The 25,516-nt window shown below is 44.3% G+C and overlaps 1 protein-coding gene across 5 annotated transcripts in view; it reads left to right on the top strand.

Annotated features, from left to right (window-relative positions):
* Window positions 1–25,516, top strand: part of MYO1C (myosin IC) — a 248,027-nt gene that overhangs the window by 109,579 nt on the left and 112,932 nt on the right. For all 5 annotated transcript variants that reach the window (XM_040338393.1, XM_040338396.1, XM_040338394.1 and 2 more), the window contains exons 2-3: window positions 6,763–6,918; window positions 14,855–14,970. In XM_040338393.1, coding sequence (XP_040194327.1) covers window positions 6,793–6,918; window positions 14,855–14,970 — 242 coding nt within the window. In that variant the 5' untranslated portion in view covers window positions 6,763–6,792. The remainder of the gene's footprint in view (window positions 1–6,762; window positions 6,919–14,854; window positions 14,971–25,516) is intronic.

Consider the following 25,516-nt stretch of genomic DNA (forward strand, 5'->3'; position numbering starts at 1 on the left):
AGTAGGGGCAAATGAGAATAGTTCAGTTGTCTTACACTAGCAATGTATAGGTGTGTAAAACAAATCTGTAAATTATTTAAAATAAGATCTTGTTGTGGTGTTTGCCTTTGTTTTGGATGGCACAGTCCGTAGCATTACCTTTTAAACTGTGCCTGCATTGATGTTGAGGATTGTAATCCACCACTGCAGTACACTAGTGGGCACCTTCTGGTGTTTGTATGCTGCTTCAGATTTTTGCTGTACTGCCCCAAGAACCCTGAAACCATTACCTTTGTAACGGGTGACCTAACTAACCTTTTTTAGGATGCAGGGGGTCAATGAACAAAATTTAAATCCTTGGATTCCAGAATTAAAAAAATATATTAGAACAAGTTTAGTATTGCATGGACAAGTGTGGAGAGAGTAAAGTTGGCCATACACATGTAGATTTCTTCCATTCAGCCTGTGGGCTAAGCCCTGGTTCACACTGGTGTGATTTGACATGTCCATTCGCGGCAATGGCACCGTCCTAATCTGTGCGACGTCGCATCTGTGGCACTGCACCGATTTAAAAAAAAAAGTTGTTTCTGTACTACCTTTTGCGATTTCTGCACGATCACAGCACGATTTACATTGACGGTTTTTGCACAGATGTCTCTGTAATCGCGACCGAAATCAGGACTGCCAGTGGCAGTGAACCTGGGCTAAATGAAAGAAATCTATTGGATTCCTTCATCTATGCTAACTGTTGATCAGCCCCTTCAAAAGTCGATTGAACTTTGTCAAATAGATTGATGCTGGCAGTACCATATACTAAAATTTCAGACCAGCTTAAGTCATAGAGTATTCTTGGCCTCATTCCCACGAGGCGGATGCGTCGGCGGCGTCCGGCAGCTCAGCGGGAGATCTCTCTGTTGATCTCCGCTGAGCCGGCGGATGACGGGTCCCTCTCGGCTCACTGAGCGGGGAGGGGATTGTTGAGCGCCGCTGCTTGTCAATGGAGAGATCGGACGAAAACAGACAGCATGTCCGTTTTTCATCAGATCTCACCCGATCCGCCATACGTCTGATTTGATCGGATGTCGGCGGACATGGTCACCACTGACATCCGAAGCTCCATAGACTTGTATGGAGCACCCGTTCATGTCTTCCGAAAAAACGGACTGGTGGACCTGAACGGTTCGCCCATGTGAAAGGGGCGTTGTGTGGATATAGTTGACGAACAAATGAGAAATTAATGATTTAGTGATGTCTGCATAAGACTTGCAATCAAGGTGATGACTCGAGGGGAATTTTCTAGTACACTCCCCATGGAAATCCATGATATGGAAACTATGTCATATAGTCTAGAACATATGATTTGTGTAGTACAAACGGTTATGACACATGGGAAGAATGCGTATTTTTGTTTTTGACTAAGAAGTATGTACTGTGTGTATAATGTGCCATTATCGTAATTTGTGCCAAATAGTTTCCTGTTTTCTTCTATTATAATTTACACTTGTAAGCTCTATAGTAGAGTGGACACATTTCCAGAGCCAAACAGTGCACCTAAAAGAAAACAGCTGATGTCTGTTGTTGGCTTGTTGATGGGATAACGTTTTGTGGTTCCATGATATTTAAACTTCATTTACACCCTGCCTTCATTTACTGGCTGCGCGGGAAAATGCAAAATCACGCTGCGATTTTTTTTTTTTGCCACGTTTCCTGCGTTCGGAGAGCAAAACATTCCTATCCCTAAACACTATTCTTTCACGTTTAGGAGAGGGAGGTTGAAGCTCACCTAACTGCAGCAGCTCCTAAAATCTGCTAAAAGCCTATGTGTTCATTGACACATAGGGGTTATTTACTAAAGGCAAATCCACTTTGCACTGCAAGTGCACTTGGAAGTTCAGTCACTGTAGATCTGATGGACATGCAAGGAAAATAAAAAACAGCATTTTAGCTTGCACATGAGAATTTAAGTGTTAGGGCGTACGTCCACTTTAATTTATTCATAAACTATCTGGAGGGTGGGATAAACAGCTCAATCTTAAAGTGATTGTAAAGGATCAATTTTTATTTTATAATAGCAAACATGTCATACTTGTCTACACCGTGCAGCTCGTTTTGCACAGAGTGGCCCCGATCCACCTGTTCTGAGGTCCCTCGGGGGCTCCTCCCCACATTAGATAACCCCCAGGGTGAAGTGCTGTCCTGAGGGGGTTACCTTGCGGACATGCTCCTGAGTCATTCCTTAGGCTTCCATAGCCGCTGAATGTATGACTCGGCCCCGCCATAGGATGCATTAGGGTGAAAAAACATGAGGGTTTAGAACCCCTTTAATGTTTGCGGATGATACTAAGCTAAGCAGGGCAATAAATTCTAAGCAGGATGTGGAAACCTTGCAAGAACTAAACACATTAATAGGGTGGGCAACTAAATCGCAAATGGGGTTTAATGTTGAAAATTTTCAAATAATGCATTTGGGTGCCAATATAATATGAATGCAATCTACTCGCTAGGGGGAGAACTTCTGGGGGAATCTAGGATGGAAAAGAACCTGGGGGTCCCAATAGATGACAGGCTCCACAATGGCATGCAATGCCAAGCTGCTGCAAGCAAAGCCAACAGAATATTGGTATGCATTAAAAAGGGGATGCACTCCAGAGATAAAACGGTAATTCTCCCACTATACTAGGGTGACCAGACATCCCCAGTTTCAGGGGACAGTCCCTGGATTGAAGACACTGTCCCCGGAAAAAGTCTGTGCCCGGTTTTGTCCCCGGATTGGATTTGAACAGGGGCTGGGGCACTTTCAAAGACAGTCAGTGCAGAATTAAAAATATAATTCTAAATTGCGCACCCCCTATCTTAGGGGGTGAAAAATGGCCACATTTAGAACATGCTCTAATTTTTTCGGTGTTTTTCACGTTGTGAAAAACGGTCGTGTGTAGGCTTTAACGAAGGGAAAAAAAGGCGCATTCTCAGAAGCAAGTTATGAGACGGGAGCACTTGTGGTAAAACTAGCATTTGTAATGGAGATGGCACATTTGTCGCGCTGTAACAGACTGAAAAGCACGAAGACTGAAAAGCCTGAATTGTCTCTCACTAAACTTTTACTAACACACGGTAACACGAAATCAGCAAAAGCAGCCCCATGGGTGGTGCCATCCGAATGGAACTTCCCCTTTATAGTGCCGTCGTTGCTCGAGCATTTTTTTTTTGTTCACGATCGTGTGTATGCAAGGCAGGCTTGACAAGTATCGCGTCGAGTGAAAAATGGTCGTGTGTAGGCGGCTTCACTCTTCGGGCCCCTGGCTACTACTGTCGTCATTACTAGTAAATTTTTTTTATATATATATATATATATATATATAATGTCCCCGGATTTCATTTTAAAAATCTGGTTACCTTACACTATACAAGATTCTGGTCTGGCCGCATCTTGAGTATGCTGTCAAGTTCTGGGCATCAGTCCTCAGGAGAGATGTGCTGGAACCGAACCGGGTCCAGAGAAGGGCAACAAAAGCTAGTAAAGGGATCTCTGTTATAAGGAAAGAATGCAAGCATTGAACTTCCTCTCTCTGGAGAAGAGACGCTTGAGAGGGGATATGATCTCAATGTACAAATACTGTACTGGGGACCCCGCAATAGGGATAAAACTTTTCCGTGCAGGGGAATGTAAAAAGACACGCAGCCATTCACTAAAATTAGAAGAGAAGCGGTTTAACCTTCAAACTGCGTAGAGGGTTCTTTATTGTAAGAGCGGATAGGATGTGGAATTCCCTTCCGCAGGCGGTTGTTTAAGCGGGGAGCATTGATAATTTAAAAAAACTATTAGATGGGCACCTAAACGACCACAACATACAGGGCTATACAATGTAATAACATAAAGCGCACACACAGGCTGGACTTGATTTCTTTTTTCAGCCTTACCAACTATCTAAGTACAACGGATTCCCCGCTGAGGTTTTCTATTTTGACAGGGGGGCTGCATGCACTCTGGAGCATGTTTGAACATTTTAGTGCTTCAGTAGTGAGAGAATAACTTCCCCAGTGAGCTGGGAAAGACCTTGCAATTGCCGATGGTTAGGACTTGCAGTGATCTCACAAGGTTCTGAGCTCATGTACATTCCACAGTGCTGACATTTCTGTTTTATAATGGATTTAGTGGAGGAGCTGCACCTTTCCTGAGTGTGGCTCATATATGATGTGTAATTAACTGCATAAACGGGTCTATGAAAGAGGGTAATTGTGTGGGTGTGTACTTGGTAGTTTGAACATTGTGGAATGTATAGGAAAACCAGCAGTGATATAAATGCAGAAAACAATTTGTGTTCTAGTATAGCATTGCTGAAGTTTGCAGCACTGGTACTGATCAATTTGAACTTTGCGTTTTATTCTTTGGCCTTTTTTTTTTTTTATGGCTAGTTGCAAGTTCTGCAAAAAGCCAAGGCTCAGCAGTTAAAGGGTTTCTAAAGGCTGGGTGTTTCCCTGTGTTTTAAAACCACTTCCCTACCGGCCCATAGTAAAATGACGTCCACAAAGAACTTCTGCCGTTCAGAGTGGACGTCATATGACGTCCTGGGCTTTCCGGGTGGATATCTGAATGATGCCTGCAGCTAAGAGGCATCATTCAGATATCCTTCTAAACTGCCGGCGATTCTGCACAACGTAAGAACGATCATAGCGGCGGTTCCGCCGCTAGATCGTTCTTACAGGCGGCGGGAGGGGACATCCCCCCCTCCCGCCGCCATCCGGTGCTTCTCCGGGCTCTCCCGTGCCATCGGGGGCCCGGAGAACGAATCGTCCGGCGCTCGCAGGAAGCATAGAGATGACTGGTGACCAGATGGTCACCAGTCATCTCTATGACCGTCGGAGGACCCGGGCGCGATGTGATGACGTCACGCCCGGGTCCCCGTAAGTAAACAAAGCCGCGATTGCGGCTGCTAAGCAACCACAAGAATGAGATCGGTGAATTTTTTTTCACCGATTTCATGCTTTCCAGCCTGGAGGAGAGATGTGGGGTCTTATTGACCCCGCATCTCTCCATAAAGAGTACCTGTCACACACATTCCTATTACAAGGGATGTTTACATTCCTTGTAATAGGAATAAAAGTGATAAAAAAAAAAAAAAAAATTAAAAAAAAAAGTGTAAAAAAAGAAATAAATATATAAAAAAAAAAAAGAAATAAAAATTTATTTTTTTAACGCCCCTGTCCCCGGTAGCTTGCGCGCAGAAGCGAACGCACACGCAAGTCCCGCCGACATATCTAAACGCCGTTTAAACCACATATGTGAGGTATCGCCGCGTGCGTTAGAGTGCCAGCAACAATTCTAGCACTAGATCTCCTCTGTAAATCTAAACTGGTAACCTGTAAAAAATTTCAAATCGTTGCCTATGGAGATTTTTAAGTACCGAAGTTTGGCGCCATTCCATGAGTGTGCGCAATTTTAAAGCGTGACATGTTAGGTATCTATTTACTCGGTGTAACATCATATTTCATATTTTACAGAAAAATTGGGCTAACTTTACTGTTTTTAAATTTTTTTAATTCATGAAACAATTTTTTTTCCCAAAAAAAGGCGTTTGAAAAATTATTGCGCAAATACCGTGCAAGATAAAAGGTTTCAATGACCGTCGTTTTATTCCCTAGGGTGTCTGCTAAAAAAACATATATAATGTTTGGGGGTTCTGCGTAATTTTCTAGCAAAAAAATTATGATTTGTACATGTAGGAGAGAAGTGCCAGAATAGGCCTGGTATGGAAGTGTGTATAACTGCCCGGTATGGAAGAGGTTAAAACACCCCACTAACTCCCCCCCCCCCCCCCCCCCCCCCCCAACTAAACACTTGCCTGAGCCTGTAGAAATCCAGCACTGTGCCTGGCTGCAGTATTCTCCTCCGTTTTTGAGGATGCCCCACAGATGCTCAATAGGGTTTAGGTCGTTATCATGTTGGAATACTGCCCTGCAGGCCAATCTTCGAAAAGAGGGGATCATGCTCTGGTTCAGTATGTCACAGTACATGTTGGCATTCATGTTTCCCTCAATGAACTGTAGCTCCCCAGTGCCGGCAGCACTCATGCAACCCCAGACAATGACACTCCCACCACCATACTTGACTGTAGGCAAGACACGCTTGTCTTTGTAATCCTCACCTGATTGTCGCCACACACGCTTGACACCATCTGAATCAAATACGTTTTTCTTGATCTCATCAGACCACAGGACATGGTTCCAGTAGTCCGTGTCGTTAGTCAGCTTGTCTTCAGCAAACTGTTTGCAGGTTTTCTTTTGCATCATCTTTACAAGAGTCGTCTTGTACACCCTGTGTGTGATTTATAAATAAAAATGCGGTTTTATACCCAATTTCAGAGAGCCCATCGGCGCTCACGTGACTGGCCGACTCTATCCTCCTCTCCTTGTCCTGCCTGAGGAGAGAGCGGGATTGGTCATGTGAGCGCCGATCGGTGCTCTGCAACGAGGTATAATCAGCATTTTTTTTTTTTAAACTTGCGCACACACCCACACACGATCTAAATTGGTGAGGGTGGCTTAACCACCTTAACCTCCTGCTGAACATATCACAATTGAGCAGGGCTGCTCCCATGATGCGGCCAATGTTTTTCCTGTTCTGCTCTGTGTAATCATTCATCATGAAACACAGCATTGACGTGAGAATTTGTGTCTTTTGGTACTGGACTGTACATTAGCTTATCTTTTGGTTTATTGACCTATATAGAACACCAGTGCAAAAATGTTTCTTTTTTTAAATCCTTTTCCCCTATTTCCTTTTAGGCTCCAGCAATCGACGGGATCCGAATAACCATGGAGAGTGCCTTAACAGCCCGAGATCGGGTTGGTGTCCAGGACTTTGTCCTGCTGGAAAACTACACCAGTGAAGCTGCATTTATAGAAAACCTGAGGAAGCGATTTAAAGAAAATCTCATATATGTAAGTTATTGACCTGTGCAATAGGTGTGGCTCGGCTATGAATTAAATAAAGGGATATATAGATATAGATATATTTATATATTATAGCAATTACAAATGTTGACTTAAAGCGGAGTTCCACCTATTTAAAAGTCAGCAGCTACAAAAAGTGTAGCTGCTGACTTTTAATCAGACACTCAACCTGTCCCACCGTCCAGCAATGCGGGCATACGAAGCCCTGGTCCTCGCCGGCATTCAAACTGTGGGCGCCCGGCTGTCGCTTCAGTCGGGTGGACGCTGCCCACTGTGAATAGCCTGGCAATCTTCTGGGACCTGTGATGTGTCCCAGAAGATTGCAAGGAGGGGGAGAGGTGATCTTCCTTCTGGCGCCACGGACCCTGGGTAGGAAGTGGGTTCCTCTAAAAACAGGGTTTCTTAAAGCGGAAGTTCAATTTTGTGGGTGGATCTCAACTTTAAATTAACGGTATAGTGATGTCATGGAGTAAACTGTCATAAGGAACATGCATGTTTATTTAAAGGTTATGAAAAGGGTGTTGCCCTCCTTAAGCACAGTAATTACTTGTCATCTTTTTAATTAATGTTATGAAGCTATAAAAGTTAAGTACCTTATGAATGTAATATATTGGTGCTAGAAGAGCCGTTACATATAAAGATATTTGCATACATGCTCACTATAGTTGTACTGTAGGCAAACCATTTTGCTTGCCAAAATTCAGTTTAAACAGTATTTTTTCCTTTAAAGTGTGGGGAAGAGTGAGCATAATATGATCTTCCAACCAAGTGGCCTCAAGCTCAGGGCTCTTTCCTGTACAGGCACACAGATTTATGTGGCAACATATGTGCCTGGATATGTGCTTGGCCATGGGTACAAATGCTAGAATGAAGCATGGGTACTAAACCATAGCTCCCTGAAGTATCTTTGGGAAGGACATTGGGAGCGAAGTGTAAAATGTTAATCGGTTACCTCCATGCTGCCTGTCCAAGACACGGCTCTCCTAAAACAGGATTGCAGCAGTACTATTGGCTAAATGCTTATAACCCTCACATTTTTTATTTCCACTCTATTTTCTGAACAAATTGATTACTGCAAATGGTGGCTCCACTCATTTCTCATGCCAAGACTTAGTTCTATTAGAAGTACATAATACTTCATACCACCCTCCTGTATCCTTTTGCACAGCAGTGCTCAGACGGTCAGTGCTATGCAATGCACAATGCGGCAGCAACCCCTCACCTTGTCCAAGGCTAGGGGGGGCAGGGCAGAGCATTAGTGTACTGCTGTTTCTCCATTCTTTAGTCACAGGCTGTGGTGTGTCCTACACTAGTTTATGTTCAGCTGCAGTGTAGTTTATAGAGGTGTCAGGGATTGCAGGACCTCACTGTGCTTTCTGGACCAAATTTATTTCTGACTGTGTTCCTCTTAGATGATCAGACAGGACGTAAGCTGAAATTTTCCCAAGTAGTAAAAAATGTGACCGCGTTCTAAACTTTTTCCAAGCCAAAAATATAAAAAATGCCAAAATTAAAAATAGCGTTGCATTGACTTCCGCTTTAAGAGCCCTTTCACACTGTGCCGCCCATAGCGTCGGTGATAAAACGCCGCTATTTTTACTGCAGATGCTATGGGCGGATTTGCGGCGCATTTCAGCCGCTAGCGGGGCGCATTTACCTCCTGCTAGCGGCTGAGAAAGGGTTAAAACCATCCACAATGCACTGCTGAAGCAGCGCATTGCGGGCGGCATAGCTGCGCCATCCCATTGATTTCAACAGGCAGCAGCGGAAAACACACCGCTCCTTCTCCGCTCCAAAGATGTGGCTAGCAGGACTTTTTTTTTAATCGTCCTGCTAGCGCACCACTCCAGTGTGAAAGCCCCTCAGGGACAAATTTTTAAGGGCAAATTGCAGGCGCTATTTTTAACGCTATAGCGCCTGCAATACACTCCAGTGTGAAATAGGTCTTAGAGAAATTTGCTGCTTATGGAAAATCACTTAGAGACCCTGTCGCCAACTAAAAAAAATTGCAGGCAAAAGCATAGAGGATGTGGATATTTTAAAGAAGTAGGGGCCAAAACCTATTTTGACCTACGTTTCCTATGGTTCATAGGAGTAGAGCTCTTTCTGCACTCCTGTGGCCTGTTTTTCTTCTGACAACAGGGTAAAGTCCGCTGTTGGTTGACGTCGCTCAGCCGGTCAGGCGCTGAATCAATCCAGACTTTACAATCGGGATCCAACCAGATTAACATGCTTTTAAAGGATAGGTTCATCTATGGCAGTGTTTCTCAATTCCAATCCTCAGGCCCCCCCCCACAGGTCAGGTTTTCAGGATTTCCCTCAGATGAAAAGGCTGTGGTGATTACTAAGGCAGTGAAACTGATCAAATCACCTGTGCAAAATAATGGAAATCCTGAAAACCTGACCTGTTGGGGGGGCCTGAGGACTGGAATTGAGAAACACTGATCTATGGTAACATGTTGCATCTGTGGTTAGGGTATTGCCTGTTACCAAAGAACACCTTGCCTGCACTCCTCTGATCCCCCCACTGTGACAGCGGGTGGGAGATCTTCTCCCCTCAACCGCTGTCACAAATTGAAAAGAGCTCCGCCCACAGGGCCACGTCATTCACTCACAGCAATCTGTGAATGAACTAGAACTACCGTCTGCCACTGCGTCGGACAGCTTGTAGTTCTCAGTGAACTTCGAGGGCACTGCTGGGCACTCTTTAGCTCATTGATGTTCCTGCTCTCCAGTAACTGTCTGAATGTACAGGGGGTACGAGCAGACAGCTATACTGAGATTCTGCAGGATCCTCGCATTGCATCGGCTAACTGTAGGCTCCAGAGAAACGAAGAAATGCACATTTTTCAAACTGCAAAAATGTGTGCCTTTATTATTATAAGGTGAACTTTGCCTTTAAGCTCTTTAGTTATGTCTGGTACATTCAAGCCTTGAAGGGGTTAAAACCAACTCATGGCTGCTTGTTTTTTGTTCAGCAGCTTTTTGTTAAACAGTTTGAGGGGTTGTAGAGCCACCCGACCACTTTAACACTGCCAGCTCTTCCAACAGACCATTATTGTCACTGCTGCTGAAACATTCTGTGAAATGTAAAACAAATATAAAGACCAGAATGTAGATTGAGACTTGAGCATAAGGGTCGTGGCGGTGGATGGTGCTGTGAACAAAGATGCACATGCATCATTCTGATCTAGTTTGCAAGAGATATGGTAAGCGATTTAACCCCCATCCCCCAGTAGTTTGGGCATTTATTTCTGCCTTGGTTGTTATATGCAACACTTGACACTATTTTTTTTGCCCTGTTTTGTGCCCTGCTTTTCTGTCCTATCCTTCCAAATATCTGTAAATACAGTAGTTCGTAAGAGCTCAAACTCTTTTCTTTGGGAGGACATCTGTACACTTCATGTTTTCCATTAGGACAGGCGCATCCTCAGCCAACGAGTCACTTGGGAGGAGCAGAGAAGTGAGTAGGATGCAGACTCAGCTAAAAATCACAGCAGGCAGTTGCAAAATGAAATTTAATTAAACTGTTGCATAAGAACCCAGTACACCATATCAAGACACGACCATGTCACAAATAGAGCACATGTGCAAAATTCCCCACTCTTATCCTACGGCTTACCACCTAATAAACACTTCACATTCTACCTTAAAGCATCTTCTGGTTATGCTGTGTTGTTCTAATGCATGCGCACAATTCTGTATTGTTTTAAAGCAGAGTTCCAGGCAAAAAGACAAACAATTGGCCACAAACAATTGGACAAACAATTGGCCACAATACGTGGATGTTTTCGTTATTTTTTGGTACTTTTTTTTTTTCTTTTCAATTTTTCTTTTCGGGACTATGGCACCGCGGCGAGGTATGTCACTTCCGCAGTTGCACTTGGACACCCCCCCCCCCCCCCACTGCCTTCCCAGTTTCCCTTACTTGCAGTGTTGGCATCTGCACCCGATGGAAGAATCAGCTGACATGGTGGTCTCCCTGGACAGGTAAGTGTCCTTATATTAAAAGTCAGCAGTTACAGTATTTTGTAGCTGCTGACTTTTATTATTTTTTTTCCCCCAGGCTGGAACTCTGCTTTAAAGACATTGCTGCTTAAATAAAACCCTACGTTTTTAATAGTGACGTGTGGGAAAAATAAAAAAAAATTATCATGCGTACTTACCTGCTGCAGCATCGATCCAATGCTGCAAGCTGTTCCCACTGGCTCTAAGCAAAATAAATGAGTGATCACGTGACTGCTGATTGCACAGTTCTCGGGTCCGCTTTGAGATGAGTGGGGACTCAGGCTGTAGCCTGCTGTTGGCTAATTCTGCGCAAAAGAGAGCAAGAACGACGTGCACTTCTGTTACCTACATGAGAAGTATAGCCAAAAGAGCATTTGGCCATACTCCCCTTTTTTAAAGTAGTCCGGAGAGTATTTTTAGTAACTAGTGATTCAGTTTTCTGGGGTGATAGGTTAGGACAGTTTCTGTCATTAATAACATATAAAACAAACTTATGCCATACCTCTAATAAGGGGCCATTCATGCTTATGTAGATGAAAGCAAAATAATTCCAAAGATTTCCTGGTATGCCTGCAGACAGGTTTTCCCTTAGACCCCTTTCACACTGAGGAGTTTTTTAGGCGGTACAGCGCTAAAAATAGCGCTGCTATACCGCCTGAAAAACTCCTGCACTGCATACTCAATGTGAAAGCCTGAGGGCTTTCACACTGAGGTGATGCGCTGGTGGGAGAGATAAAAATCTCCTGCCAGCAGCATCTTTGGAGCGGTGAGAGGAGCAATGGGAAACCGCGGCAATACCGCCCGCAATGCGCCTCTGCAGAGGCGCATTGCGGGCAGTATTAACCCTTTATCAGGCCGCTAGCAGGGGTTAATACTGCACCGCTAGCGGCCGAATCCCGCGGCAAATCCGACGGTATAGCGCCGCTATTTTTAGTGGCGCAATACCACCTCCCGCCCCAATGTGAAAGGGGCCTTAGTCAGAGAGAAGCAATAGGGTTAGAAGGAAGAAAAGCATTTAATGTTACTAAACCCACAACAGTAAAATCAGTCTGTATATGCAGCATAGCATGCTTGTTATACTCACTGTGGAACTTAAGGGGTTAATCCTCTGTATTATGTAAAAAGGCTGTTTTATCCTGTATGAATATGAATGGTCCCCCCCCCCCCCCCTGCACTGTCTATCTGGGGAAGGCCAGCTAACACAGGCAGAGTAGCCGACCTGCACATGCTCAGTTGTGTCTTTTATGCTAGAGAGAACAGATGCTTGTTCTCAGATAGCCAAGTCACATGATATTGACATCACACTTGTGGGCGTGTATACAGGCTGAAGTGGAAACCTCCTTCTTCCTGAACTCTCAGCACTGGAGAAACTCTACAGTTTATCATGTAACTGTTTCCGAGCTGAGTGCATGCGCGATTGGCCCGTCAGTGTCGGAGGTTCCTAACAGCTCCGACTGCTACGTGTTTTTTTTTTTTTTTTTTTTTTTTTATCCAGCGGGTTGCAGCCTGAGAGCAGGGTTTTTGGTGCAGTGTGAGGGCTGTGGAGGCATAGGGGGGAGGATGGAAGGAGAGTGGAGGGTGCAGAGGTCAGATGTTGCACATGGTGCAAAGCATACTCCTGAACCCTGCACGAAACAAATGCACTGACAATTTATGATAATAAATAGTGGACACAGTCCTACAGATACAACCGGCCCCTTGAGGGCAACCATACTGCTGATGCGGCCCCCCCGATGATAATTCAATGGCTATATGCACTTCAGTACCAGGGTTTTCACAATATTTGAATTTAACAGTGACTGTATATCTGTATATATGCCTATATATCCTCACACAATGGTGGCAAGAAAAAGCGTCTACAAAGTTAATAGGGTTCTGTTCAGCTGATGTGGGCCCTTCTTCAAAATGCTATTGTGCATTGTCCTTGTAATATAATCTGTGTTGATAAATAACGCTATACATTGGGAAAATCAATGGAGGCGCACAAATAAGTAGTCACTTCTGACCTCCTATTTAAATTTTCTTCTGTTTGCTTAGTAAACTGAATTCTAAAAATGGTGTTTAGTTTGTTGGGCTCTCATTTTTGTCTCAACTAGAGTGCAAATATTAAGCTGTGTGGGGGAAAAAAAAATGAAGGATAGAAGCAGATTGGTCACTATGGTCAACAGCAGCAGTTGGGATAAAACAAAAGTGATTACACCCATTTTTGTAAATCTTTCATTATATATTTTAAAATAAGACAACGCTGAAGAAATTAAGCTTTGCTACAATGTAATTTAGTGAGTGTACAGCTCGTATAACAGTGTACATTTGCTGTCCCCTCAAAATAACTCGACACACAGCCATGAATGTCTAAACCGTTGACAACAAAAGTGAGTACACCCCTAAGTTAATATGTCCAAATTGAGCCCTATTACCCATTTTCCCTCCCTGTGACTCGTTAGTGTTACAAGGGCTCAGGTGTGAATGGGGTGCAGGTGTGTTATATTTGGTGTTATCTCTCTCACACTCTTACTGGTCACTGGCAGTTCAACATGGCACCTTGTGGCAAAGAACTCTGAGGATCTTATTTTTTTTTTTTTTATTGTTACTGTACATAAAGATGGCCTAGCCTATAAGAAGATTGTCAAGACCCTGAAACTGAGCTGCAGCACAATGGCCAACACAATACAGTGGTTTAACAGGACAGGTTCCACTCAGAACAGGCCTTGCCATGGTCGGCCAAAAGAAGTTGAGTCCAGAAATTGTCTTTGAGAAATCGATGTACTGTATGAGTGCTGCCAGCAATGCTGCAGAGGTTGAAGGGGTGGGGGGGTCAGCCTGTCAGTGCTCAGACCATACGCTGTACACTGCATCAAATTGGTCTGCATGGTTGTCATCCCAGAAGGAAGCCTCTTCTAAAGATGATGCACAAGAAAGCTTGAAAACTGTTTCCTGAAGACAAGCAGACTAAGGATGTGGATTGCTGGAACCATGTCCTGTGGTCTGAGACCAAGATAAACTTTATTTGGTTCAGATGGTGTCAAGTGTGTGTGGCAGCAACCAGGTGAGGAGTACAAAGACAAGTGTGTCTTGCCTACAGTCAAGCATGGTGGTGGGAGTGTTCAGAATTTTGGAACCGATGAAAGAAAATTCGTCCAAATATTCTCATACGTCACAAGCTTTTTTTTTTGATCATGCGCACTCTCTTTTCTGATTTTTCTTGTATGAAAATCGTACGAAAATGGTACTCATTAAACGAAAAACGTTCAATCTGTTAGCTTACGAGATTTTCTTTTTGGAGTTTGTCTTTTTGGGAATTTTCTTATGAAAATTCGGAATCTGCTATCGAAAGTTGTGTACATAAAATTCTTTGGACCAAAATGTTTGCCAGATTTTCTTTTAGGGGTGTACTCGCTTTTGTTGCCAATAGACCCTAATGGCTGTGTGTTATTTTGAGGGTACAGCAAATGTACACTGTTATACAAGCTGTACACTCACTACTTTACATTGTAGCAAAGTGTCATTTCTTCAGTGTTGTCACATGAAAAGATATAATAAAATATTTACAAAAATGTGAGGGGTGTACTCACACTTGTTTAGATCCTGTGTATGTATAGTTAAGGCATTATCTCTGTCTGGAATTTACATGTTCTCCCTGTGCCTGCGTAGCTTTCCTTTTGGTACTCGGCAAAGACTTGCTGGTAGGTTAATTGGCTCCCTTCTATATTGGCCCTAGTCTCTGTAGGAATGTGAATTGGGGACCATGGTTTGTAAGCTCCTTGAGGGCAGGGACTGATGTGCATGTTCAATATATGTGTAAATCGCTGCGTAAATTGATGGTGCTATAAAAGTACCGGTAATGAATAAAAGATTTTGTATAAAGGCAAGCTACTCAAGTAATATTTTGGCTGACTTGGTCATGTTTTCTCTCCAGACATACATTGGGTCAGTCTTGGTATCTGTCAATCCTTACAAAGATTTAGAGATTTACAGCAAGCAACACATGGAGAGATATCGTGGAGTTAGTTTCTATGAAGTGTCTCCTCATATGTAAGTAATTGTCACTTTTTGTAAGATCCAAAAATCTGTTCTAAATTCTTAGATTGTAAGCTCCTTAAAGCGGGGGTTCCGCGAGTTTTTCTTTTTTTTTTTTTTTTTTTTTTTTTTAAATCCTTCTGCCGCTCTTACCTTGGTAAATAAGGAACTTGTGTGTCCCAATCTTCTAGCCGCCAGGAATTGTTTTCTCCCGCAAACGATATTTTATAAAAATCCATAGATGGACGTTTCCATCTTGTTTGTGGGCACTGTGAAGCCCAGCAGGATGTCCTTCCGGGATACTCCATACCTAAAATGGAGAATTCGTAGCCGCCCACGTCACATGACCCACTTGCCGAGTCACGTGACCTGCGGGATTACAGCACAGCGCGTCTCCTGGGATTCTCATCACTCACTCCCAGGAGACATTGCGCAGAGCTCCCCGTCGGGGGGGAAAAGGAGCGACACGCCCACTCCCCGCAGGGAAGAAGACCCGGAAGTGAGGCTGAAGACAGGTAAGGGTTCAGATCTGAAAAAAAAAGACAACGCTAGAGGCATATATTAAGGCTGCAGAAATTATTGTTATAAAGTTCAGTTTGAGGGTGAACCTCCGCTTTAAGGGCAGGGACTGATGTGAATGTACATATCTGTAAAGTGCTGTGAAAATTAACAGTGCTATACAAGTACCTGTAATACTGCAATAATATATTTTATTTATCTTAATTTCTGTTCTGGTGATGCATGCTACTGACAGATTTTCGAATCCATACTCTAGATTAAGGAAAGGCTTTACTGAAGTTCAATGTTTATGCTTTTAGTGCAGTATGAACGAGTACATGTGCATGATATCAAGTTTCTTTTATCCCAAGACGTTATTTTAGTCTTTAAAATTGTTCAAAAGAAGAATTCCCGTGTTTGGTGCCAATGGATTTTTCCTCCCTGTTATAGGCTACTTTTTTTTCTCTGGGCTGCCCTGGAAATATGGAAAGATTTATTTTCCGTTATGGGTTGGCCTATTAATTTCATGCCGCAACTTTTGTGTTATTTTTGACCAGTGTTTCTAAACTATTTGCTGGTTGCTAGGCAACAGTGGCCCAAAAGCACCAAGAATTTGTGCATTTATATATAGCATGTATTTTCTAGCTCCCAGAAAAAAACACTTCAGTCTTTTTTGTCTCCTAATCAAAGTTTAACTTATAGCCACTAAATATACAAAAAAAAGAGTAATTTTCTCTTGCCAAAAAATACTTTCTGGCATTATAGGATGTCCCTCAGTCTGGTGCTTTGCGTTGGATTACGTTACTACTGGCTGTTATTATTGACACATTTCTTATTTTCTGGGGCTCCATTTCTAGCAAACCGAGCTAGATCCTACAGTGCATACTGTGCTCTTTCTGGACCCAAGTGCCTTATTTTACATATTTTTAAGTTTGACTTTGAACTGTGTTTTTTTTTTTCTGGCCCTCTTGTTGGTAGAGATATTAGGACAAAGTAATTTAGTGTGTACTCATTATAGAGTACATACTACATTTTAAGATGGTTGTGAGGAATGTGGATGTCGGACCCCTGCCCTTCTCACTAACTCGTGACAAAGGACTGGCCAATCCCGCACAGCATCCCATGCTGTCACTTACGTAACAATGCCACTTTCAGCTGCACCCTGCACAAAAGATTTTCCAGGTCGCGGGGCTGAAGCTTGAAAATCTAACTTCCAACCAGTAATTTAACAGTGCGGTATTTTTCTCTTTTTTAACAAAAGATAAGATACACCTGAATGAGCAGCAGCTAAAAAGTAAAAATACACACTAATGTAGAACTACCCCCTGAAGGAGCAGGTGTAACTGCATATGGGGAAACAGTCCTGCTTCCAACAACACTTTACTTCGCTACTCCAGCCGGAGTGGGTATAGCGCACCTGGACAGGCCTCTCTCGCCAGCCTGGCAGCCAGAGTGTCACTTGAACTTAGGATCAAGTCTCTGTCACAGACCCTCCCAAAAGAATGGAGACAATTTATGGTCCAGAATCCTTTCTCAGTAGATTCAGCACCCAGATCTCCTTCAGGTAGTTTTGCAAATTAGCGACGGACAGGCGACCAACATCCAGCCTGTCAGATCCCAGGTAGTCCCCCGATGAATGGACAGGCCCCTCCTGGAACACCAGCCTCGTGCTTGGTATCCTTCGGACAGACTCCTCATCGGTCAGCTTCCTGCAATTGGACGGACAGCTCAGGACCTCCTCCAGATTGTGGACCCAGTCGATCACTGGGCCCGCACAGCAGATCAATTTCTCCGGGCCAACGTGGTCCCGGGAAACCAGGAACACTGCTACACACGCACACTCCGGCCAGGAGGGCCATATGCGGGGGTGTCGTGGAATGGCTACCCCAATGGTGGGCGCCACACAAGGAAGAACCTTGAGGAAATAGCATCTGCCCCCTTTATACCCCTCCCCAGCATGCACAGCGAGGCAGCCAACCCCTGACTGGCTGCTAAGGAGTGGTACTCAGACTCACTTAACCACACTGCTGCCACCTGCCGTCTGGGGGTGACGGGAGTCCCCGAACAAAAGGTTGGCCCACAGCACAGCCAAGCTAGAGCAGAGACCCAAATTTAAACAGTCAAACTAATTCAGAGCTAACTTCTTCTCTGAATTCTCCCCTAAATTTAACATAGCACCGGCTCTGAAAGTAGCCAGGCGCTACACTAATATACAAGAACAAAGGTTGTAGCCGCGTTGACCCCACCTATTGACGAAATAAACCACTTATAACAAATATATAATATAGTGATCCTTGATTGGGATAAGGTTCATCACAAACTGTTTTTTTACGCCAGGTGTTAATTAACACCAAGAATCTAATAACAAGGTGATCTAGAAGTACATAAACAAACAATGATGTGTGAAAATATCAATGTACAAAAATAACCGTTAAATATCCAATGTTGAGCGAAAGGTCAAAAAACTGAAATCTTGCATAAGTGAATAACATCTGCATTAATTTCCACCACCAGTGCCAACACCATGTAGATTACACGCTTACCACACGACAAGCAAGATGAGCTTGCGGCTGTATATCCCAGCCAGGGCCTTTATCCACAAACTATACAGCCGCAAGCTCATCTTGCTTGTCGTGTGGTAAGCGTGTAATCTACATGGTGTTGGCACTGGTGGTGGAAATGAATTTCGATGTTATTCACTTATGCACGATATCTGTTTTTTGACCTTCGCTCAACATTGGATATTTAACTGTTATTTTAGCACATCATTGTTTATGTTCTTCTATATCACCTTGCTATTTATTAATTCCTTGGTGTTAACACCTGGCGTAATACCAGTTTTTGTTGAACTTTATCCCAATCAAGGATCGCAATATTATATCATCTTTAAGTGGTTTATTTCTTCAATAGGTTGGGCCAGCGTGGCTACAACCCTTGTTCTAGTAAGTTAACAGTAAATGGCTAAATTAATTATTATGTTATAACATATAAATATATGATTTAACAGTACCCTTTCAACATTGGCAGATTCTCATTCTCAACTGTGAGGAAAAAAATAGAATTGTGAGGTAAATCTTATACCCATAAACCCATGTTCTTTCCTTGTAGTTAAAGAGGAAGTAAACTCTCCCCCTCCAAGGCTGCTTTTTAAATAAGCCAGTAGCTAAATGTATTCTAATACATTCTGCATAATTTTTCAGCCCCAATTGCATATTCCTTACTTTATTCCAGCTCTTTAAAAGTTTGTGCTTCCTGTGATAAGACAGGGCCATCTTAATTGCTGTCTTCTGAGTCCTTCGTGTAATATACTTATGCCCTTTCAGCTGCAATCTCGCACATGGGCTGTATGAGGAAGAGTATAAATGAGACTGTAGCTGATATGACACACACAGCGTTCTAACGGCACACTTCTTAATGGGAGAAGTGTGCCGTGAATTGGGAGGAGAGATGCGCAGCCAACGTCACTACAAAGAATAATACAGATTACATGGCAATGGAAGCAAGTAAGGTGAAATTTGCGTACAGCGTCAAGCAGTGCTTTTAATGAGGAATTAGATGTGCAAAAGTTATGGGGGAAGGTTTACAACCACTTTAATAGGGCTGGGCTGGAAGGGAGCATTTATCCTTTAGACACATGCCCCCTTCTATGACACTGCAGTGAGAGGCGTGCCTCCACTGCAGCATTTTTATTGGCCCGCTTAGGCCAATGGTACTTTACCATTCGTCCAAGACATCCATTGAGCTCAGTGCCTGACAAGTGAGGAGATGCACTGTGAGCTGTAAACAGTGTGCCAGCTTGTATTTAAACTGGCTGCTCTGTATGTAGCTTCTGACAGGCTGCACAAGGAGCCCCATATCTCCAGAACCATAGGTCGTACAACCCTTAAAGGGTCAGGGGACTAGTGCCTCCCCTGACTGCATGTCCCTGGTGTATTCTAGGATTCCAACTGAAGTATTTATAACCCAATGCTAGTCGTCGTCGCCCCCCCCCCCCAGAACGCTAATGGGTTCTGGGGTGGAGGGGGCGAGGGGGACAGGAGCAGGAGCTCCAAAGATGCTGCTTGCATGAGTTTTTTGAACATCCTACCAGAGCAATGCCTCAGTGTGAAACAGACTGCGGGGGGACGTTTTTTAGGCGCTTTACAGGCACTATTTTTAGCCCAAAAGCGCCTGAAAAAAATGCCTCTGTGTCAAAGGGGTCTAATGCAGCTGCTGTTTTTGGCTTCAGATGTTGTGTTTTTTTTCTGCAGTCACACTCCCCATCATGTTATCCTATGTGTCCATGCACACATCGGCTGTTTTATCAGCAGTTTTGGTCTGGGGTGTTTTCTAGCTAAAAAAAACCCCCAGAACTAGTGGGTTTTGAGAGGAGTTATTTTTAGCTGTAAAATGCTCTAAAGCTGAAAAACACTAAAACCAGCTTAAAAAGACCAAAAAATGTGGCTATTCGTTGTCTGTCAGCGTTTTTAAGCCATAAGCTTTTATGGGAGTATAGTGTTGCTTGATAAAAAGGTAAATGCCACAGCACCAAAAAACTACTACAAAAATGCTGAAAAACTCACTCCACAGCTACAGCTTTCTACAGCCAAGGTTACTGGCTTTTTTTTAGAACATTCAGTGTGCATGAGGCCTAACTGTCAGGTAGGATTAACTCCACTTGACAAGGCAGTGCCTGCGCTATTCAAGTAGTGGTTGTAGAGGGTGTTCCAGCACTTGGCACCATTCTGCATTGTCTACTGGGATCTTGTGGGCCTCAAAAGAAGCCTATTGGCTGCCAGTTGGATAGCCCTGCCCTAAATCTATTGTAGCTCTGCTTATTTCATTTTATTATGTTGTGATGACCAAAACATACCCCTACTTGAAGAATTATTTACGCACAAACGCAAAGTATTATGCATTCTGCAAATCCCATGAAAGAAATTCTCATTTTATCGTTTCATTGTAGGAGTTTGGGACTGAAAAGACTCTTTGTCTAGGCTTGGTGCTCGTGCTTTCAGTGTGACTGCTATAGAGCACAGTCTGGTTAGTGCACACACAGTCAATCTTTTCTCTTCAGGGATGCTTGGCCTATGATTGCATCACTACAACCACCATATTGGCAGAAATGGTAATGGTTGATAAATGACTCATTCGGCGTACACACGATCATTTTTCCGGTTGTAAAATACGACATTTTTCAGGCTCTAGAAAAACGAAGTTCATCATTAAAGGGGTGGTTCCCCCTAAAACAAATTTCTAACAATACATTCGGAAGACTGCTTACACTGCGGGTAGGCTGGCTTTTTTTTTTTTTTTTTCGTACATGCCTCGATCATATCGCCGTTTCATCCCTCGGCTTCCGGGTATGAGTCTTGCTGGACCTAGTTGATTGACGTTCCTCCGACCGGCGCATACTGCGCGTCACGACTTTCCGACAGAAGCCGGACGTCATTGCGCAGGCGCCGTATAGAGTCACTCTAGGAACGCCCACCGCCACAAGACTCATACCCGGAAGTCGAGGGATGAAACGGCGATATCGAGGTATGTACGAAAAAAAAAAAAAAGCCAGCCTACCCGCAGTGTAAGCAGTCTTCCAAATGTATTGTTAGACATTTGTTTTAAGGGGGAACCACCGCTTTAAAACGTTGTTTCCTACACACGATCATGCAAAAAAAAAAAATACTCTAGCAAAGCACGGTGACGTACGACGGCACTATATAGGAGAAGTTCCATGCGGATGACGCCACCCTTGGGGCTGCTTTAGCTGATTCCGTGTTAGTAATAGACGATTCACGCTTTTCTGTCTTGCAGCGTGATGAATGTGCTTACTCCATTACGAACGGTAGTTTTACCAGAACGAGAGCTCCCGTCTCATAACTTGCTTCTGAGCATGCGCTGGTTTTTCACGTCGTTAAAGCCCACACACACGATAATTTTTTACAACCCGGAAAACGACATTGTTTAAAACGTCGTGAAAAAATAGAGCCGGGTCGATTTTTTCGGGACGTTTTTCAGAACCCGAAAAATGCTCCTGAAGCCCACACACGATCGTTTTAAATTACATTTTTTTTAAACTTTGTTTTTTACAACCCGAAAAATTGTGTGTACACGGCATAAGGCTTAATTTTGTATTAGTACTATGGCAACTCGCTTGTGTTTTTCTCTGCAGATCGTTGTTCAGTGACAGTATAAAGAGGCCACAGGCTAAGTGCAATTATAATGCCATTGAGCTCCAAGGTGAATTCTATTATCCTTTTGTTACTTAGAATATGCAGCAGGCGTACTCAACAGGACTTGCTACAGGAGGAACGGCCTGCTGAAACATTGACATTGGTTAAGCTACATTGTAAAATTCCTCTTGCTGTAAGTCCTGTTGAGTACACCTGCTGCATACTCTACATCAGGCATGTCCAAAGTCCGGCCCGCGTTCCGGTTTCGGACGGCCCGCCTGGTCATTTTGACATGTATGTCTTTTGTGGCCCCCAACGGATCCCCGAGTGGCGGGGGCCACAAAAGAAATACATGCTGGCTGCCTTGGAGGAGGTAGGGACGAGCGCCGTGCATACAGGAGTATTTCCTGTTTACACGGCAACAGGAAGTCCCGTCTCCTCGCTGCCATTGGACGACTTTTCTGTCCATCACAGGAGGCGGGACTTTCGATTAAAGAGGCAGCTGGCAAAACATGTATTCATGGCGGAGGGGGGGGTGATGTATTCATGGCAAGGGGGGGGGGGGGTGATGTAATGTATTCAGGACAATGGGGGTGTTGCATTCAGGGCAATGGGGGTGCTGAATTTATGGCACTTGTGAGGCTGTATTGATGGGCAACAACCCTTATTTTGATTCAGTTACTTTATTTAAAATGTAAGATTTTTTTTTTAAAGTGAAGGTGTGTGTTATACACTGATAAATACGGTATATCCAAATAACACGCCTGAGATCATCTTTTCACCACACACATCCACAAAGGCAAGAGAATTCTTGTTGGGCCATGTATTCGTTGCTCGGATGAACACACTTAGACCGAATTTTAATGGTTCACAGAATGTCGGGCAAAATGGTCGGCCCTCACGCATGTTCACTTCATCAAATCTGGCCCTCTTTGAAAAAGGTTTGGACAACCCTGCTCTACATACTATTTTCATGGATTGCACACAGGCCGATACCCCTACAAGCGTGTGAGGTGACCCTTCTCTACACTACCCATTTTTTTTTTTTTTAACCCTATGAACCAGAACAATCATTTACACAGACTGACGCATATTGGCAGACTGCACAAACTTAAAGGGGAGTTCCAGCCATTTGTATGTTTATTAAAAGTCAGCAGCAACAAAAAGTGTAGCTGCTGGCTTTTAATAAACAGGCACTTACCTGTCCAGCGACGCGCCGGCCGGGGCTCCGCTCCTCTCCCCCCCTTCCCGGCCGGCGTCTTCATTTTTAGTGTGGGCACCCGGCCGTGACAGCTTTCGGCTTCACGGCCGGGCACCCACTGCGCATGCGCGAGCGGCACTGCGCATGCGCGAGCGGCGCGGCCCGGCGCCGCGCCGTGTAATTGGCCAGGAGATCGCCTAGGACCTGTGACGTGTCCTAGGCGATCGCCTACACCAGCCACTTCCTGAAGGCGATTAAGCTTAGTCGCCTACAGGAAGGAGGAAGTGGGACAGGAAGTCCCCTTCTCCTGAAGCCCCCACTCCCCCCCCCAAAAAAATTACATGCCAAATGTGGCATGTAAGGGGGAGAGGAGTGGGTTAAGAGGAAGTTCCAAATTTGGCTGGAACTCCTCTTTAAGGCCCGTACACATGATCGGATATTCCGACAACAATTGTGTGATGGAAGGGTTTTGTCAGATAATTTGACCGTCTGTATGCTCCATTGGACAATTGTTGTCAGACTTTCCGACAACAAATGTTGGATAGCCATGCTCTCAAATTGTCTGACAACAAATTTATTCCGTCGGATTATCCGATCGTGTGTACACAAGTCCGTCGGACTAAAATCCAGAGTACAAACATGCATGCTCCGAACCAAAGCTAACCATCAGGCAACATTAGCAGAAGTTGCCCAAAGGATGGCGGTAAAGAGCTGAAAAAACACATAGTTTTGTGAATGTTGGCTGAAAAGTTCTGCCGTCTGTATGCAGAAAGAGTTCACAGCCAACGCCCTTTGGACAAAAATCCACGGATTTGTCCGATGGGAATCCGATTGTGTGTACGAGGCATTAGTGTTACTGAACCCAGGACCTGCATTCACTATATCTGGTCTCCCACAGTATCTCACAAGCATGCTTTACTGCCTATACAGACTGATTTTACTGTTGTGGGTTTAGAAACACTTTACTAGAAGAGTTTAAATTTAATTCAACCACTTCAGCTCCAAGTGGCTTTACCCCTTTATGACCAAGCCATTTTTTGCTATTTGGCATTGCGTTACTTTGTTATTTGCGCGGTTATGCAACACTGTACCCAAATGACATTTTATATAATTGTTTTTCACACAAATGGAGCTTTCTTTTGGTGGTATTTGATCACTCTGTGTATTTATTTTTTGCGATATTCAAGCATAGTTCACCGAAAAATGGAACGTCCACTTTAAGTGGCGGTGGCCCCCTGACATGCCGCATTTGGCATGTAATTTTTTTTGGGGGGGGCACCCTTTTTTTAGAGGCATCCAGCCACCACTTCCTTCCAGGCTCCACAGTGCTGAAGGAAGTTTACCCCCCCCCTGCAATCTTCTGGGACATGTCACAGGTCCCAGAAGATTTCCCGGCCAATTACAGCGCATGGTTGGTGCATGCCCAGGTGTGAAGCCACATCCAGGCGCCCACAGTAGTGATGCCGGAGCCGCAGAGAGGAGCGGGGCTTCGTTCGCCTGCATTGGTGGACCGAGGGACAGGGTAGTGTCCGTTTTTTTTTTTTTTTTTTTTCAAATATAGATTTTATTAATGCCCAACATGGGCCAAAGCATTACAAACATATACAGCAATACTTTCAAAGAGTAGTAACAACAAATATTTGAACTAGGGAAGAGGGGGGGGTGCATCTTCAAAATGACCATCAGAAGGTAGAGGCAAAATGGGGGTCCAGAACGGCTGCCATATCAATTAACATATAACATATCTTCAGCTAGAACCCCTTAAATAACATCTCAGGGCCGTAGGCCTCTTTCGACAGTAAGACCTCCATGTAGTTTGTCAAGACCCCAAGGCCCCACTCTCCTCCGACCCCCCCACCCTAACCGAGTCCGCCCCAAGGCGGAGAGGGGGGGGCATAAGGGGAGGGGGGCTCTAAACTAAAGAAGAGGGGGAAAAAAAGGGGGGGAGGTAGTGAGAGGAAAGAGGGAGAAGAGGAATAAGACAGGGGGGGGGGGGGGTAAGGAAGGTCTGGGTGGTTGGGGAGAAGGGCCGGAGACAGAGGAGTTATCGGGAGATTCTGGTCGAGTCAGAACGACCCCCAGGGCAGTATACGAGGCCCTGGCTTCCTCAGGCAACCCTAAGGGCAACCCCTTCTGAGGAGTAGATAATATGGTTCCACAGCTCCCACGTATCTTTAAATTTTTCCTCCTGCTGTCTTGCAGACAGCACCAAATCTTCCATTGCCTTAATATCCTCTACCCGGCGGATCCAGCTGGCCACCGTTGGTGGCGCTGGGCTTTTCCAGTGTAGCGGAATGCAGGCCTTTGCGGCATTTAGTAAATGGCATGTGAGAGATTTTTTGTATCGCTTAGTTGACATAGTATTGACATGTAGAAGAAAGAAGGCCGGGTCATCCGGTATATTGTATTCAGTGAATTTCTGAGCTATAAGCCTGACTGTTGACCAGAAATGAGACAGCTTTGGGCATGACCAAAATATATGTAGCAGCGTACCTCTGTCTCCCTGACACCTCCAGCATAATGCGGAGGAGCCTGGATAGAAGGTGTGCAGGGGGGTGTGGGGTAAGGTACCACCTCTTCAACAGCTTGTAGTTGGTCTCCTGCAGTCTCGTACATATGGAGGATTTCAGGGCGAACAGTACAATACGCTGAATCTGGGGGGTGTCGAATGTGCATTTTAGGTCCCTTTCCCATTTAGTTATGTGGGCCGGTT

The sequence above is a fragment of the Rana temporaria genome, chromosome 2 (assembly GCF_905171775.1).
Source record: "Rana temporaria chromosome 2, aRanTem1.1, whole genome shotgun sequence".
Classification (NCBI taxonomy): domain Eukaryota; kingdom Metazoa; phylum Chordata; class Amphibia; order Anura; family Ranidae; genus Rana; species Rana temporaria.